Source organism: Podarcis melisellensis (assembly GCF_964234715.1).
Source record: "Podarcis melisellensis genome assembly, chromosome: 5".
In the NCBI taxonomy this organism is placed as follows: domain Eukaryota; kingdom Metazoa; phylum Chordata; class Lepidosauria; order Squamata; family Lacertidae; genus Podarcis; species Podarcis melisellensis.
Window position 1 is genome coordinate 63,267,026 of NC_138537.1, and position 12,622 is coordinate 63,279,647.

Sequence of the window (12,622 nt, forward strand, 5' to 3'; positions counted from 1 at the left end):
TCTCTTAAATATTTGGGTTTTACATCTTCAAATTCACATATTACACAGTGATTTCATCGTTAACATAGAGCAAAATTAATGTTTGACACCGTAAGCATGCAGGCTGATTTTGGTCATAGCTGGCATGCAATATGTACCTATGAAATAATGTGCAGCTTGCAGCTTAAATGAAATACTCTAAAAGCCTCAGCTTTTATCTTAAATATAAAGGTAGACCCTTGTTATCGTAACGTTAATTTGGAAATGATGCGATGCGGGCCTTGGGCATGTAATTGGAACAGGCCCTTGCTTTGGTTAATTAAACTTACTTCCAAATTCGTGTGTTCATAACTACTGCCTAAAATATATATAAAATTATGGTATGAGATATTCAGTGTCACTGTCTTGTAAAACAATCAGTTGGGTATTGTGCCAGCAAATATGTGCATAGAATTGGAGGCAATAAATTCAGTCATTCCAGGGCAAAATTGCTTAGAGAGAGACAGAGACCGAGGAATTCAGAGTTCCTACTATGTATGCTATGCAAACAGCGCTTTGGTCACATAGAGCCAGCATGTGTCTTAAAACGTGGTAGTAATTAAGGTTGCAATCCTATATCTGTTTTCCTGAGAGCAAACCCTATGCAACTCAATGAGACTTGCTGGTCAGCAGGCATGTGTAGACTTCTATTGTATGTAAGTAGATCTAACAGGATTCCAGCTGGCAGGGCACTACAGAATCACCTCCCACATACAAGATGCTGTTGCTGTTATCTTTTAGATTGAAATGCCCATCTGAAGTAATTATGCTTACTGAAACATTGTTGATTTGCATGGATTTTCTTTTAGTTTGTTGCAGAATACAATGGGCAAGACAACTATTTACAACGGATAGGTCCAGACGGCTTACATAATACAGAAAAAGAATCAACAGCTAACTACATCTTTCAAACCATTCGGAGTTGTAATCGTAGCTTGGAATCTGAAGATGGAGAAGATAATTTCATCGACTATGAAAATGGAAATTCCAGAAAAAATTCTTTGAAGGACAGAAACCGCTATCAGTAAGGCTTTATGGTTTGGGTTTGTTGTTGTTGTTTTAATTCTTTTTAAATTTTGTTTTGCTAAACAAAACAAAAAACCACTTACAGTATTCTGTGTATAACACATCCACTAAAAATTCAAATAACAATATTTAGAAGGGAACAGTCTAATCAAATTGCCTATTGCAATCAATTAAAAGGTTTTTTGCATCTAACCATGCATTTTCTGTACTTCTGAAATGTTACTGTGTTTGCAAAATTGCTTCATAAACTATGATCTGAAGTTGACTTTCCCCCCACTAATCTCATAGTTAAAAGTGACTGCAGTTTGTTGGAGGTGAGATGACATTGTAAACTGTGGTTGATCTTAAATGAAAGCAGAAGCTTCTGAACTCCTCCTCACAACCAGGCCAGAGGAGGACAAGTGTGGCATGTAATCCCAAGACTATGTGTAAACCACCCCAACCTGTCAGTTTTATATGTGTTTTCTTATTTTAATGAGCTTGCTATATAAAAGTAATTAATTTAGGAAATAAGTCATTTTAATGCAGCTTTCCCCAACCTGGTGTTGCTTAGATGTTTTGGGTTCTTAATTCCTGACCATTGACCACGCTCACTGGCAGTCATGGAAGCTGAGGTCCAAACCATATGATGGGCACTAGGTTGGGGAAGGCTGCTTTAAAGCACATATCTGCTATATTGGACTGCTTCCAGTTCCAGATATTTCTCAGAGTTATGCATGGAATCATGTCACTCAGACGTTTAGAATCCTTCTCATTAAATTTTATGTTCCCTCATGATGTAATTACTTCTAGGCAAAGGCGTTTCATCTTGTGCATGCAGCTTTTAGAAAGCTACTAGGGCTTGTTCAGTGATGCCAGGAATAGCACTATGGCATCTCTGTTGATCTTAGCTCAGAACATTATATCCTGTTGGAACAGCATTCTGACCCAGTCAAAATAAAGGTTATTTATTATTGTTCCTAATCCCACTACTTTTAAGGGCAAGTTATCTGAGGCTCATAAATTATCTTGGGGAATGCTTATCAGACTAGTAAACTCTTTGAATATTCACAATAGAGTGCAGCCATTCAGCACAGGTGGTGTTTTAATTATGAAAGCTCATGTTCTCTGACCTCGGATCCCCAATTTCTCTCTGTGTTGTGAGAAAACCGCTTAAAAGTCCAGAACACGGTGCACTTAAATGTAAATTATATAAGAGCAGTGGAGACTTTATTGGACAATGCTTGAAAGATTTTATTAGATCTGTACTCGCAAGAAGAATTATAATATCTGTTTGTGGTTCTTCATGAAGGATACTTCTTAAAGGTCGGCAGCTGTGATGTATAATGAATAGCATTTTGCAGTTGGCCACACAAGAAGTCCCAGGTCCAAAATCTTGTTCATCTGTAAAGTTCAGTGGGTGGTCCTGGGGAAGGTCACTGTTTCTTAGTCTAGGATTTTTGAGAAGGTGTTATAATTTGGTTTGGATATATTGCCATCTTCCCTAAGAAGGAAATAAATATTAAATTAATTTTGCTTTCTTGCCCAGTATACATTAAATTCAAGTAGTAAATCTGTTCTGGTTGCATGGAACATAGCAATTAATTATCTTAATAGAGGCTATTGGGTCTAAATTATACATTATACTGCAGCTATATGTAGCATAGCTCCTTCTCTGTTGTAAAACCCACTTGGAGCAGAAAGTTGAAAGTGTAGGGAGTGCTTTCCATGCCAGATACTTTCCCCTGGATAATTCATCTCTTCCCGGCATATGGATCCATGTTTGCAGGGTAAACATGGTTCTGCAACACTGGAGAGAATAAAAATTGTTAGGGACAGGAGCAGCTGACAGGAGAAGGATTAAATATACTCATCAACTTGCTCCTAAATCAGGCATAGGCAAACTCGGCCCTCCAGATGTTTTTGGACTACAACTCCCATCATCCCTAGCTAACAGGACCAGTGGTCAGGGATGATGGGAATTGTAGTCCCAAAAACATCTGGAGGGCCGAGTTTGCCTATGCCTGTCCTAAATCATTGCAAAATACCACGCCAAGGAGGTAGGAGCTGCAATGTAATGAGTACTTTGGCCCTTAGACTTCACAATGCTGGTCAGAGGGGAAAGAATCACAGTTGTTCAATTGTGTATCATGACTTTTCTTTCCTTATTTCTGATCCTAAGACTTACTGAACCACTAAGACCACACGTCCAGTAAATGCCCTTTTCTGCACGTAGCACCAGCAACATGTTCTAAATGTCCTTATTTCCTTAATATGTGCATGAAGTCATCTTTGCTTCCTGACAAAATAGTTTCTAATAGAATTATTATCATCTGGCAATATTTCTTTCTGGGCAGTTGAGCAACATCTGACGTTGAGCAAGCCTTTCAATTCACCTTTTGACATCTGAAAAGTATTTAGAAAGCCTCTTTATACCATTATTTTAATAGTTCATATCTTTTCATTCCTTTTCTTCACTGTTTAACTTCTTTACATTTAATTTTTTTAAAAAAAAATTCAGATCCTAAACTTTAAACATTTCCTCTAGAATATAATATGTGAATGAGTATAAATCTTCCATTTGTTAGTAGAACAGAAAAGCAGGGCTAATATGCAACTGAATACCAAAGGAAGATTGTTGCCTTTGTGACTTGCTTGTGACCTTTCCAAAGGTATCTGACTGACCAATATCAGAAAAAGACTGCTGAAGAAGAGTTTTTAGTTTTTAGTTTGATCTCTCAAATTGCCACCTTTAAAAAAAAAACACCAATGAGGGTGCTGGTTTGCTTGATTATTTGACAAGTACAGATTAGAAATAAGAGGTGGCGTCTCACCTCCTCCTCTAGGAGATCACTTGGGTAAAGGAAGTCTAGTCCTAAAGAATCCTTAGAAGTTTTTGAAAATTATTATTAGTATTATTTGCTTATTACAATTACCACTATTGTGTTTTTGGTTATGTTCTATGCTCCCATACAGGCAATCCTTGTTTTGCGCAGAGGTTATGTTCCAGTCTCCCTTGTCAGTGGAGCATGTGTAAGCCTGCTCTGCCCCATTCCACTGCACCCACACTCCTGTTCTACCCTGCCCATTCTGGCCCAATGCAACTCTTTTTGTGACGTCGTTATGACGTTTTGGGGCTACTTTGAGGTTCGCCGTTGTGTGTGTGTGCAATCGCACATCATTTAGATGCGCCTAAATTGGTCGTTGCCTGTACTATATCTTGCTGTTATGTAAATATTGCTGTTTGAGAGTAAACTTAAGCTTTTATTTATCTCAAGTAATGTGATTCATATTTAATGATTATACTATACCCGTTAGGGCCCAAATGAAACACAGGGGTACTTTTCTAATGGATAATCTCACACATATTTGCTTGAGTCTAATGCGCCATTGAATCTAATGCACACCTCAATTTTCAGAACCTTGAAACCAAAAGAAGTATTTGCTGGCGAATGTAAATGTGCCATTGAATCTAATGTGCACCTTAATTTTCACAAAGTAATTTGGCCAAAAAAGATGAGCGTTAGATTCAAGTAAATACGGTAGTTAACACAAGTAACTTAAGAGTTTGCTTAGCTATGGGGTTGTGAGAACTGATCTGAAAGGAGCATTCAGTGACAGCTGCCTTCTGCATTGTGAGCAGTGGGGGCCAGGGGGGTGGGGGTGGGGAGGGGGAGAGACACCACTCATATATCTTGGCCTTTGTAATAAGTTGACTAAATCTTACTCTTTGCCCACAGGTTCAAAGAATATACTGACAATTGATTGTGCCAAGGAACTATTATCTATAAACTGCCTATAGTTCATTCTTTAGTGATAGTAATACCCTTTTATGGTAAATGAAACTTCTCTAATATGACAGTGGGGAGTTTCAGTGACATAATGTTTTCCATGTCATGTTTTTTCCCTCAAGCTAAATTTCACATTCTTTCACTTTTGATCAGAGCTTTTCATCAAGCAACTTGATTTATACGCTAGGATTTGGGGGGGGGGGGTTAGCTTTAACACTTGGAAGAATTTATGCTGTTTCATTCCAAAGAAGCTTGCAGTATTTTTTGTACTTGCCGTTGATAAGGGACTAAACCTCTGTGAAGTCACTCTTTTTCCTTGACAGACTTGCATCCAGACATATAGAGAGAGAGTGCTGATAATTATTGTGTGTGTGGATGTACACAATGAGTGATATCAGCAGAAGAATAGGACTACATTCTTTGTTCTTATTTGATTGTTGAAAAACCGTATTACAGATTGGCATATTGCTGCACTGTCATTTTGGTTTAGGAATGCACTGAACAATTTGTAATGTGCCTGCTGCTATTGTCTAGTTTAGCAGCTGGGAACAGATCGTTGTCAAACCTTTTCAGTCTGCCCATTCTGGAAGCTGTCACAGGGGCTACCCCTCTCCTGTTGCTTTTGCATACCCACCTTTTGTGCTTTCATTTTTGATCCTTTCCCCGCCCTTCATGGGCCAACTTTGACGGGAGGGGAAGACCGCCATCATGACATCAGGTGATAACTTCCAAGAGTCTGGCTCCGAGAGCTCACTTTTGAGAGGATTGCTTTCTGCACCAGTCAGCTGATTGGTGTAGAGAGCCCTCTCCTCTGAGATCCCTTTGCAAGCAATTTGAATACAAACCACCCACAAAAAAATAATTCACAGGGCTGGCTCTCTGTACCCATCAGCTGATAGGCAAGGAAAGCCACCCCCTCTGAAATCCTTTTGTCCAAACCACTTGGAAACTCAGATCACAGGGCTGGTTTCTTGCATTAATCAGCAGGAAGAACCATCCTCTCTGGAGCATGTTTGTAAATGCCAGCAGAGTTTAAAGAGCTGGCTTTCTGTGCTGATCAGTTGATGGGTGCAGAGAGCTGGCCGTTTAAAGTCTGCTTGCCTGTGACCATTTACAAACAGTCCCACCAGGAACTCCCTAATGCAGCTGATCCCAGTGGAGCTCCCCATTAAGACTTAGGCACCGTTTCTCAAACTTGGGTCTCCAGCTGCTGTTGGACTACCATTCCCATCATCCCTGACCAGTGGTCCTGCTAGCTAGGGACGATGGGAGTTGTAGTCCAACAACAGCTGGAGATCGAAGTTTGAGGAAATACTGATAGAGGAGGCCCTACCTGCAAAGGAACAATGTAAGGGAGACTAGTAGGGCATAAGCAGGCAAGAGGAAGCAAGACCTCCATAGTCTCGGGCATGAATGTGTTATTGGAGCTGCTTTGCCTCCATGGATATAATATTCACTTGCCTGAAATAAAGGTAACTTATGCCATTTATGCCAATACTGTCCACCGGTGTGGCATGTTTGCTCCAGTCCTTCCTCCTTGACAGAACAAAGTCATTCTTGAGATTCAGGTTAGGAATGGTTTACTTTTATTCATAAATATGAAAGAGTGCAGTTGTACGCTCACAGAAATTTCATGATGAAATAGCTTGTTTTATGATCGCATATGAAGAAGTGTGCATGCTCACGAAAGCTCATACCAAGAACTAACTTAGTTGGTCTTTAAGGTGCTACTGGAAGGAATTTTTTTTGTTTTGACCAACACGGCTACCTATCTGTAACTCGCATATGCTAAAGAAAGACTTGTTGTATCTTTGCTTCTGTGCAGGTTTCTAACAGGAGATCTGTCAGATTCTGAAAGCGACATATTTGAGCAATTCAAAGAATGGACTACCCAGGCAGCTGAAGAGCAGCAGCAAGCTTTTAGTCATGGGATAGAACTTATTCCCTGGTATGTGCTGTCAATCAGAGCTGACATCCACCAGTTCATGCTGCAAGGCGCAACAGTCATACATTATGACCAAGAGACACACATTTCAGCACGGTGCTTCCTTCAGCTTCAGCCTGACAGTAGTACGTTGACGTGGGTGAAACCCACCACTGCTTGCACTGCAAATTCTAAAGTGAAACTGAGCATGCTGGGTAGCACAGCTGACCTTGGGAAGTTTCAGTTTCTTGGCAATACTGGATTAAATGGACTTGTGGAGGGTTGCTTAGACTTGTTCTCCGCAAAGGCTGTGTATATGGGGCATTCTGGCATTGATATGCATGCTGTGTGTGTTCAGAACAAACTTTGCAACATGTCCCTTAAAGAAAACGGTGTGACACTATTATACGGTCTTCAAACTACTGAAAATAAGTTGTTGCACTTTGTTGCTCCAAAATATACTGCTAAAATGCTCTTTGATGGATTGATGGAATTAATGAATGCTATCAGAAAGATGAAGAGATTTCCTGATCAGAGATTGCAGTGGCTGCGGAAACAATATGTCAGTCTCTACCAGGTAAACGGTTGATTTTCCTTGTTCCCTAGCAGGCAGAACACATGCCATAATTCGCCCACTGAACCCCTAGAGAAATCTCTTTTCCATTCTCCTCACCCCTCACTCCATAATTCTATTAGCTGCTCATGTTAGTTCCTCGGGGCCCTGATCCAGCCTACTCAATGTTCTTCCACTCCTGTGCAGTTAAAAAAACCCACCACACCATTATATTTCTTTATAAATTCCGTATATTGTGCATTTTAATAAAGCTGAGGACTTTTATTAGGAGGACGGTCGATATGAAGGCCCAACGTTGGCTCAAGCCGTTGAATTGTTTGGAGGGAGGCGCTGGAGTACAAGAAATACAAGCCCAGGAAGCCTGACAAAAAATGTAGAGAAGCCAAGCGTGCAGAGAAACAACACACTAGGAATCAGCACAGCTAAGAAAAAGAAGAAAGTACTCATGAGGGTAGGACGCTTGTTATTTAATATTGTTGGAGGCATGATTGAAGCTTCATTGTCCAGGACTTTCTCCCTTCCTTCCCCCCACATGGCCCCCAAACTGGCTTGCAGAGGGTGGGGAGTCAGGAGAACCTCCAGAACAGAAAGTGGGGTAGGGGACCGTCCCTCTATTTCAACTTGTTTGCATATCATTTACTTCAAAACAGTGGGGTTTTCTTGTTGCATCATAATACAGAGGTTTGCCTATGTTTAAACTGAAATAGAATATTCTGGTGGTATCTTTTTTACTTCTGAGTCGAGACTTTTTATTATGGAAAGCAAAGAGAAGGGAAGTATCATACATCTGAAGCATACGTAGTATTTTTGCCTATCCAGAAAGTATAACTCAATGAGAAAAGCACTTGCAGGACAGGCAAAATCAAGTCAGGCTAAACTTGTGGACCTGCCAATGAACATTCTGTACTGGAGTTGCAAAAAGGAAGGTGGTAGAAAAGGAGGCACTGGTAGAATCTTAAGTTCAAAAGCGTCTTCTTAATAGATTGTAACACTTGGAGAACAAACACAGGAAGTTCCTTCGGAGAGCTCTGGAGCACCCAAACCCCATGCTCAGCAGGATCAGCCCCACATCAAGGAGCTCTTTGGCACACTAAGCAGGATTGCTCTCCCTTTGCATCAGCCAGTGGGCAGCTGGGTCCCACTTAGTGTTGGACTCAGGGAGTGGAGTGCTCTTCTGCACCCGAACTCAGCACTAAGTAGGATTGTTATCCCTTTACATTGGTTGTTGGTGAAGAGAGAGCGATCATGCTTAGTGCTGGGTTCCTGCTTAGCACAGGGCTTCCAAGACTTCCAACAACCAGCTGGTTAACCATAGGGTCAAACTCCATCCTCACCTGTATGCTGTTATGTGTAGGGCGGGTGAGTGTGGCTTATCCCAAATGGCCCCCCGGCCACTGATTTCTCACCCTTGAATGCCTCCAGTGGAGGACAGAGGAACATACAACATACAAGCCCAGGAGAAGGCTTGGTTCATTCATATAGAACTGAACCATGGTTTATTTAGCATTGCTGTACATCCAAAGATGGCTAATATGTAGAAATTTTTGTTTCTTAAGTTTTTGCAAGACTCTTAATCAAGGCTTGAACCTGTGGGCAAAGAGTAAGATTTAGTCAAATGTACCCTTATCAAATTGATATCCTATTCAGCTGGTTTATGACAATGGGATAGGGCAAGCCAGACAGCTGAAAGGCTTCATAAAATGGTCAGTTTCTGTATAATAATTTATTATTTATATCCCGTCCATCTGGTCAGGCCTCCCCAGCCACTCTGGGCGGCTTCCAACAAAATACTAAAATACAGTAATCCATCAAACATTAAAAGCTTCCCTAAACAGGGCTGCCTTCAGATGTCTTCTAAAAGTCTTGGTAGTTGTTGTTCTCTTTGACATCTGGTGGGAGGGTGTTCTGCAGGGCAGGTGCCACCACCGATAAGGCCCTCTGCCTGGTTCCCTGTAACTTGGCTTCTCACAGTGAGGGAACCGCCAGAAGGCCTTTGGCATTGGACCTCAGTGTCCGGGTAGAACGATGGGGGTGGAGACACTCCTTCAGGGGCATTGCCTGTGGGTTTGCTTGTTTGTGTTTTAAAATGGCCATTAGCAAACATGGAGCCCTTCATTTTCGATCCAGACTGTGGCATTTTTGCAGGGAGGGGAGGCTTTTAAAAAACAGCTTTCCCCATTCCCCCCCTTCCTTAGGGAGAAGCCTCCCAAACTACACTTTGCCCTATAAGGGTGAGGAAGAATGTACAGGTATCAAATTGCTACCTGTCTGTTTTGCTCCAAGAGGCAAACAGCAGTTTTGGGAAGGACTAATTTCCCTGGCAAAGTGCACAGAGGAAAGGCTTAATCGCCCCATCCCACTAGTATCGCATCTCCAGTTTGGATCATTGCCCTTCCCTCCTTAGGGTTACATTTTTAAACCCCATGGGCTCTCAGTCATGGATCTCTGGATGGTTTCATCCATGGATGAAATGCCTTGCTCGGACCTCAAATGAATACCTAATGATCATTTTCTTTGACGTGCTACCTGCATCCCTTTTGTCTCAGCAAACCGATAATAGCTTGCCTCAATAAATGTTCCACATACAGCTTTGTAACTTACAAAATGGATGTTGGTTTTAATATGCAGTCTTTCTAAAGATGTTCATTATGAAGGTCACTGTTTTAAGGGTGAAAGTGGAGATGGCACTGATGATGAAATGGCAACCCGAAAAGCAAGACCTTTTAAGGAAAATCGGAGTAGAAGTGGTTCAGACCCTCAGGATATTGATGAGCAGGAAGAAGCAGGTACATGCTTTCGGTGTGTGTGTGTTTTACAAAGGACCTCAAATAATCCTTTGGGGATCTCCAAGCAGTGAGTTATCCCTTATTTGTTTTTTTGATTGTGGCTTCTTGAGCTGCTTCAAATGTTTAGGAGCAGCTTTGGGGGCAATGTAGGAGACTACAGTATTGGGGGGGGTTCGAAGCATTGATGTGTGTGTGTGTGTGTGTAGCTTTCTTCTAGGAAGACTATAATTTTGCTTTTTTAAAAAGAAAAGAAAGCTCAGTCTGGAGTCCTGCTGGCTGCCGGCCAGCCACATCGCTATCCTCTGTACCCAGTCCTGGGTGAAAGCGTAGGAGTTGCAAAGAAAATAAATTAAAAATCAGTTGCCTTCTCCTTCAGTATTTCCTATCTGACGAATGGCTTTGTGCAACATGAAAACTTGGCCATATTTTCATAAACTGGTGATAACTGTTGTAAAATATATTCATTTAGCTATATTTTATTTCTTGTGAGTTTCGTTTTTGCTGCTCTAATAGGGCTCTTTTTTCTTTTTTGAAAGGGGGTATAATTGACATGTAAATACAGTGATACAAATTTGCTTTCCTTCTTAGAACCAACCCTTCTGGTGACTTTTCCTGCTACCAACACTCTGCCTTCCAGAAGAACACAATCCCTGATTACCTCAGTGCCACCTAATGTAACACCTGGGGTCTCGTCACCTGTCAGGCCGGTGTCTTCTCCTGTGATGTCATCATCAATAAAAGGTCAATCCAGGTAAGAGAAAGCATCACTGAACATGTGTGTTTTTGTGCGTGCTGAAATTCTAAAACCTATACTGAGATCACTCCTTAGTCCATGCTGAGTGTTGGCTGCGAAGTTGAGATCGAGGTGTCTGAAATCTACAGATGCATCTGGAATTCCTTTATAGTTTTTTCCCATTAGCAGTCAATAAGTGGCTTACTTTTAACTGGCAAACTAATGGACTGCTTTTTTAGTTGTGTGTGTGTGTGCAGACACAGTGATAGTTTCCATTACATACCTTTATTTCTTTAGCACATGGAGCAGCAGCAGCTGGCATGGAAGAGGAAAGGGGGGGCTGAAGGGCTTCCAAACCTGTATGGTTTCCGATAGCAACATGAGCTTTGTTGAGTTTGTAGAGCTCTTCAAGTCTTTCAGGTAAAATCTCTTTTATTGATTCTCACCTGAGAGTTTTTTTTAAAAAAACAATGTTTTAACAAGAATTGATAATAAAATGCATCATATATGAACAGCGTTCGAAGCCGCAAGGATCTGAAGGATCTTTTCGACATATACGCTGTGCCCTGCAATCGACTGGGTTCTGATTCCGTTCCACTGTATACCTCCCTGAAGATTGATGAGAACACAAATGGACTTCAGCCAGATTTAGGTAAGATAACTTAATTTGACTTGGTCGTGTGTTGGAGTTGAACCTGGGAGCTAAGTGTTTGGTGCTGGTCATGTCACTTTCTCTCCATTTCTGTAAGATATGAACAGTGGCATGCCTAACTGAACAGTTGCTGAAAGAAAAATATTTATCAAGCGCTTCACAGATTTTAAAAATGTTCTATAAATAATGAATAAATAAAAAGGTAAAGGACCCCCTGGATGGTTAAGTCCAGTCGAATTTGACTGTGGGATGCGGCACTCATTTCACTTTCAGGCTGAGAGAGCCAGCGATTGACCACAGACAGCTTTCTGGGTCATGTGGCCAGCACGACTAAACTGCTTCTGACACAACACAACACCGTGATGAGTGCCAGAGTGCACAGAAACACCGTTTACCTTCCCACCGCAGCGGTACCTATTTATCAACTTGTGCTAGTATGCTTTCAAATTGCTAGGTTGGCAGGAGCTGGGACAGAGCAACAGGAGCTCACCCCATTGCACGGATTCCAACTGCCAACCTTACGATTGGCAAGCCCAAGAGGCTCAGTGATTTGGACCACAGCGCCACACGCATCTCCAGAAAGAGAGAGAGAGAATAAATCTTCAGTCGTATTCCTTCAAAGTTCCTTGACCATTTAGGACTTTAAAGTTAAAACTAGCAGTTTGACCATCGTATAAAGCATTTATGTTCATATTTTTATCTTTCAGATTTACTGACTAGGAACATATCTGATTTGGGCTTGTTCATTAAGAGCAGACAGCAGCTATCAGACAACCAGAGACAAATTTCTGACGCTATTGCTGCCGCAAGCATTGTTACTAATGGCACTGGAGTAGAGAGCACATCTCTGGGAATATTTGGAGTGGGCATCCAGCAACTCAATGACTTCTTAGTAAATTGCCAAGGAGAACACTACACATATGATGAAATCCTCAGTATTATTCAGGTGTGTAATGCTAAGCTATAGGAATTCTAATCACAGGGCTTCTTAATTCCTCTCTTATAACCAGAAGCAACCACCATATTTAAATTGGTGTGGCAGCATCAGTAACATAGAGAACATTGAACACACACAGCTGCCTTGTACTGAGGAAGATTTATTGGCCCATCAGTATTGTTGACTCTGGCTGGCAGTGACA

The 12,622-nt window shown here is 41.4% G+C and overlaps 1 protein-coding gene across 5 annotated transcripts in view; it reads left to right on the forward strand.

The window, feature by feature from the left end:
- The window catches only part of PLCE1 (phospholipase C epsilon 1), a 141,355-nt gene that overhangs the window by 96,173 nt on the left and 32,560 nt on the right, over positions 1–12,622 (forward strand). For all 5 annotated transcript variants that reach the window (XM_081913241.1, XM_081913239.1, XM_081913238.1 and 2 more), the window contains 8 exons: positions 828–1,042; positions 6,640–7,315; positions 7,581–7,763; positions 9,981–10,098; positions 10,687–10,849; positions 11,129–11,251; positions 11,347–11,483; positions 12,191–12,429. In XM_081913241.1, coding sequence (XP_081769367.1) covers positions 828–1,042; positions 6,640–7,315; positions 7,581–7,763; positions 9,981–10,098; positions 10,687–10,849; positions 11,129–11,251; positions 11,347–11,483; positions 12,191–12,429 — 1,854 coding nt within the window. The remainder of the gene's footprint in view (positions 1–827; positions 1,043–6,639; positions 7,316–7,580; positions 7,764–9,980; positions 10,099–10,686; positions 10,850–11,128; positions 11,252–11,346; positions 11,484–12,190; positions 12,430–12,622) is intronic.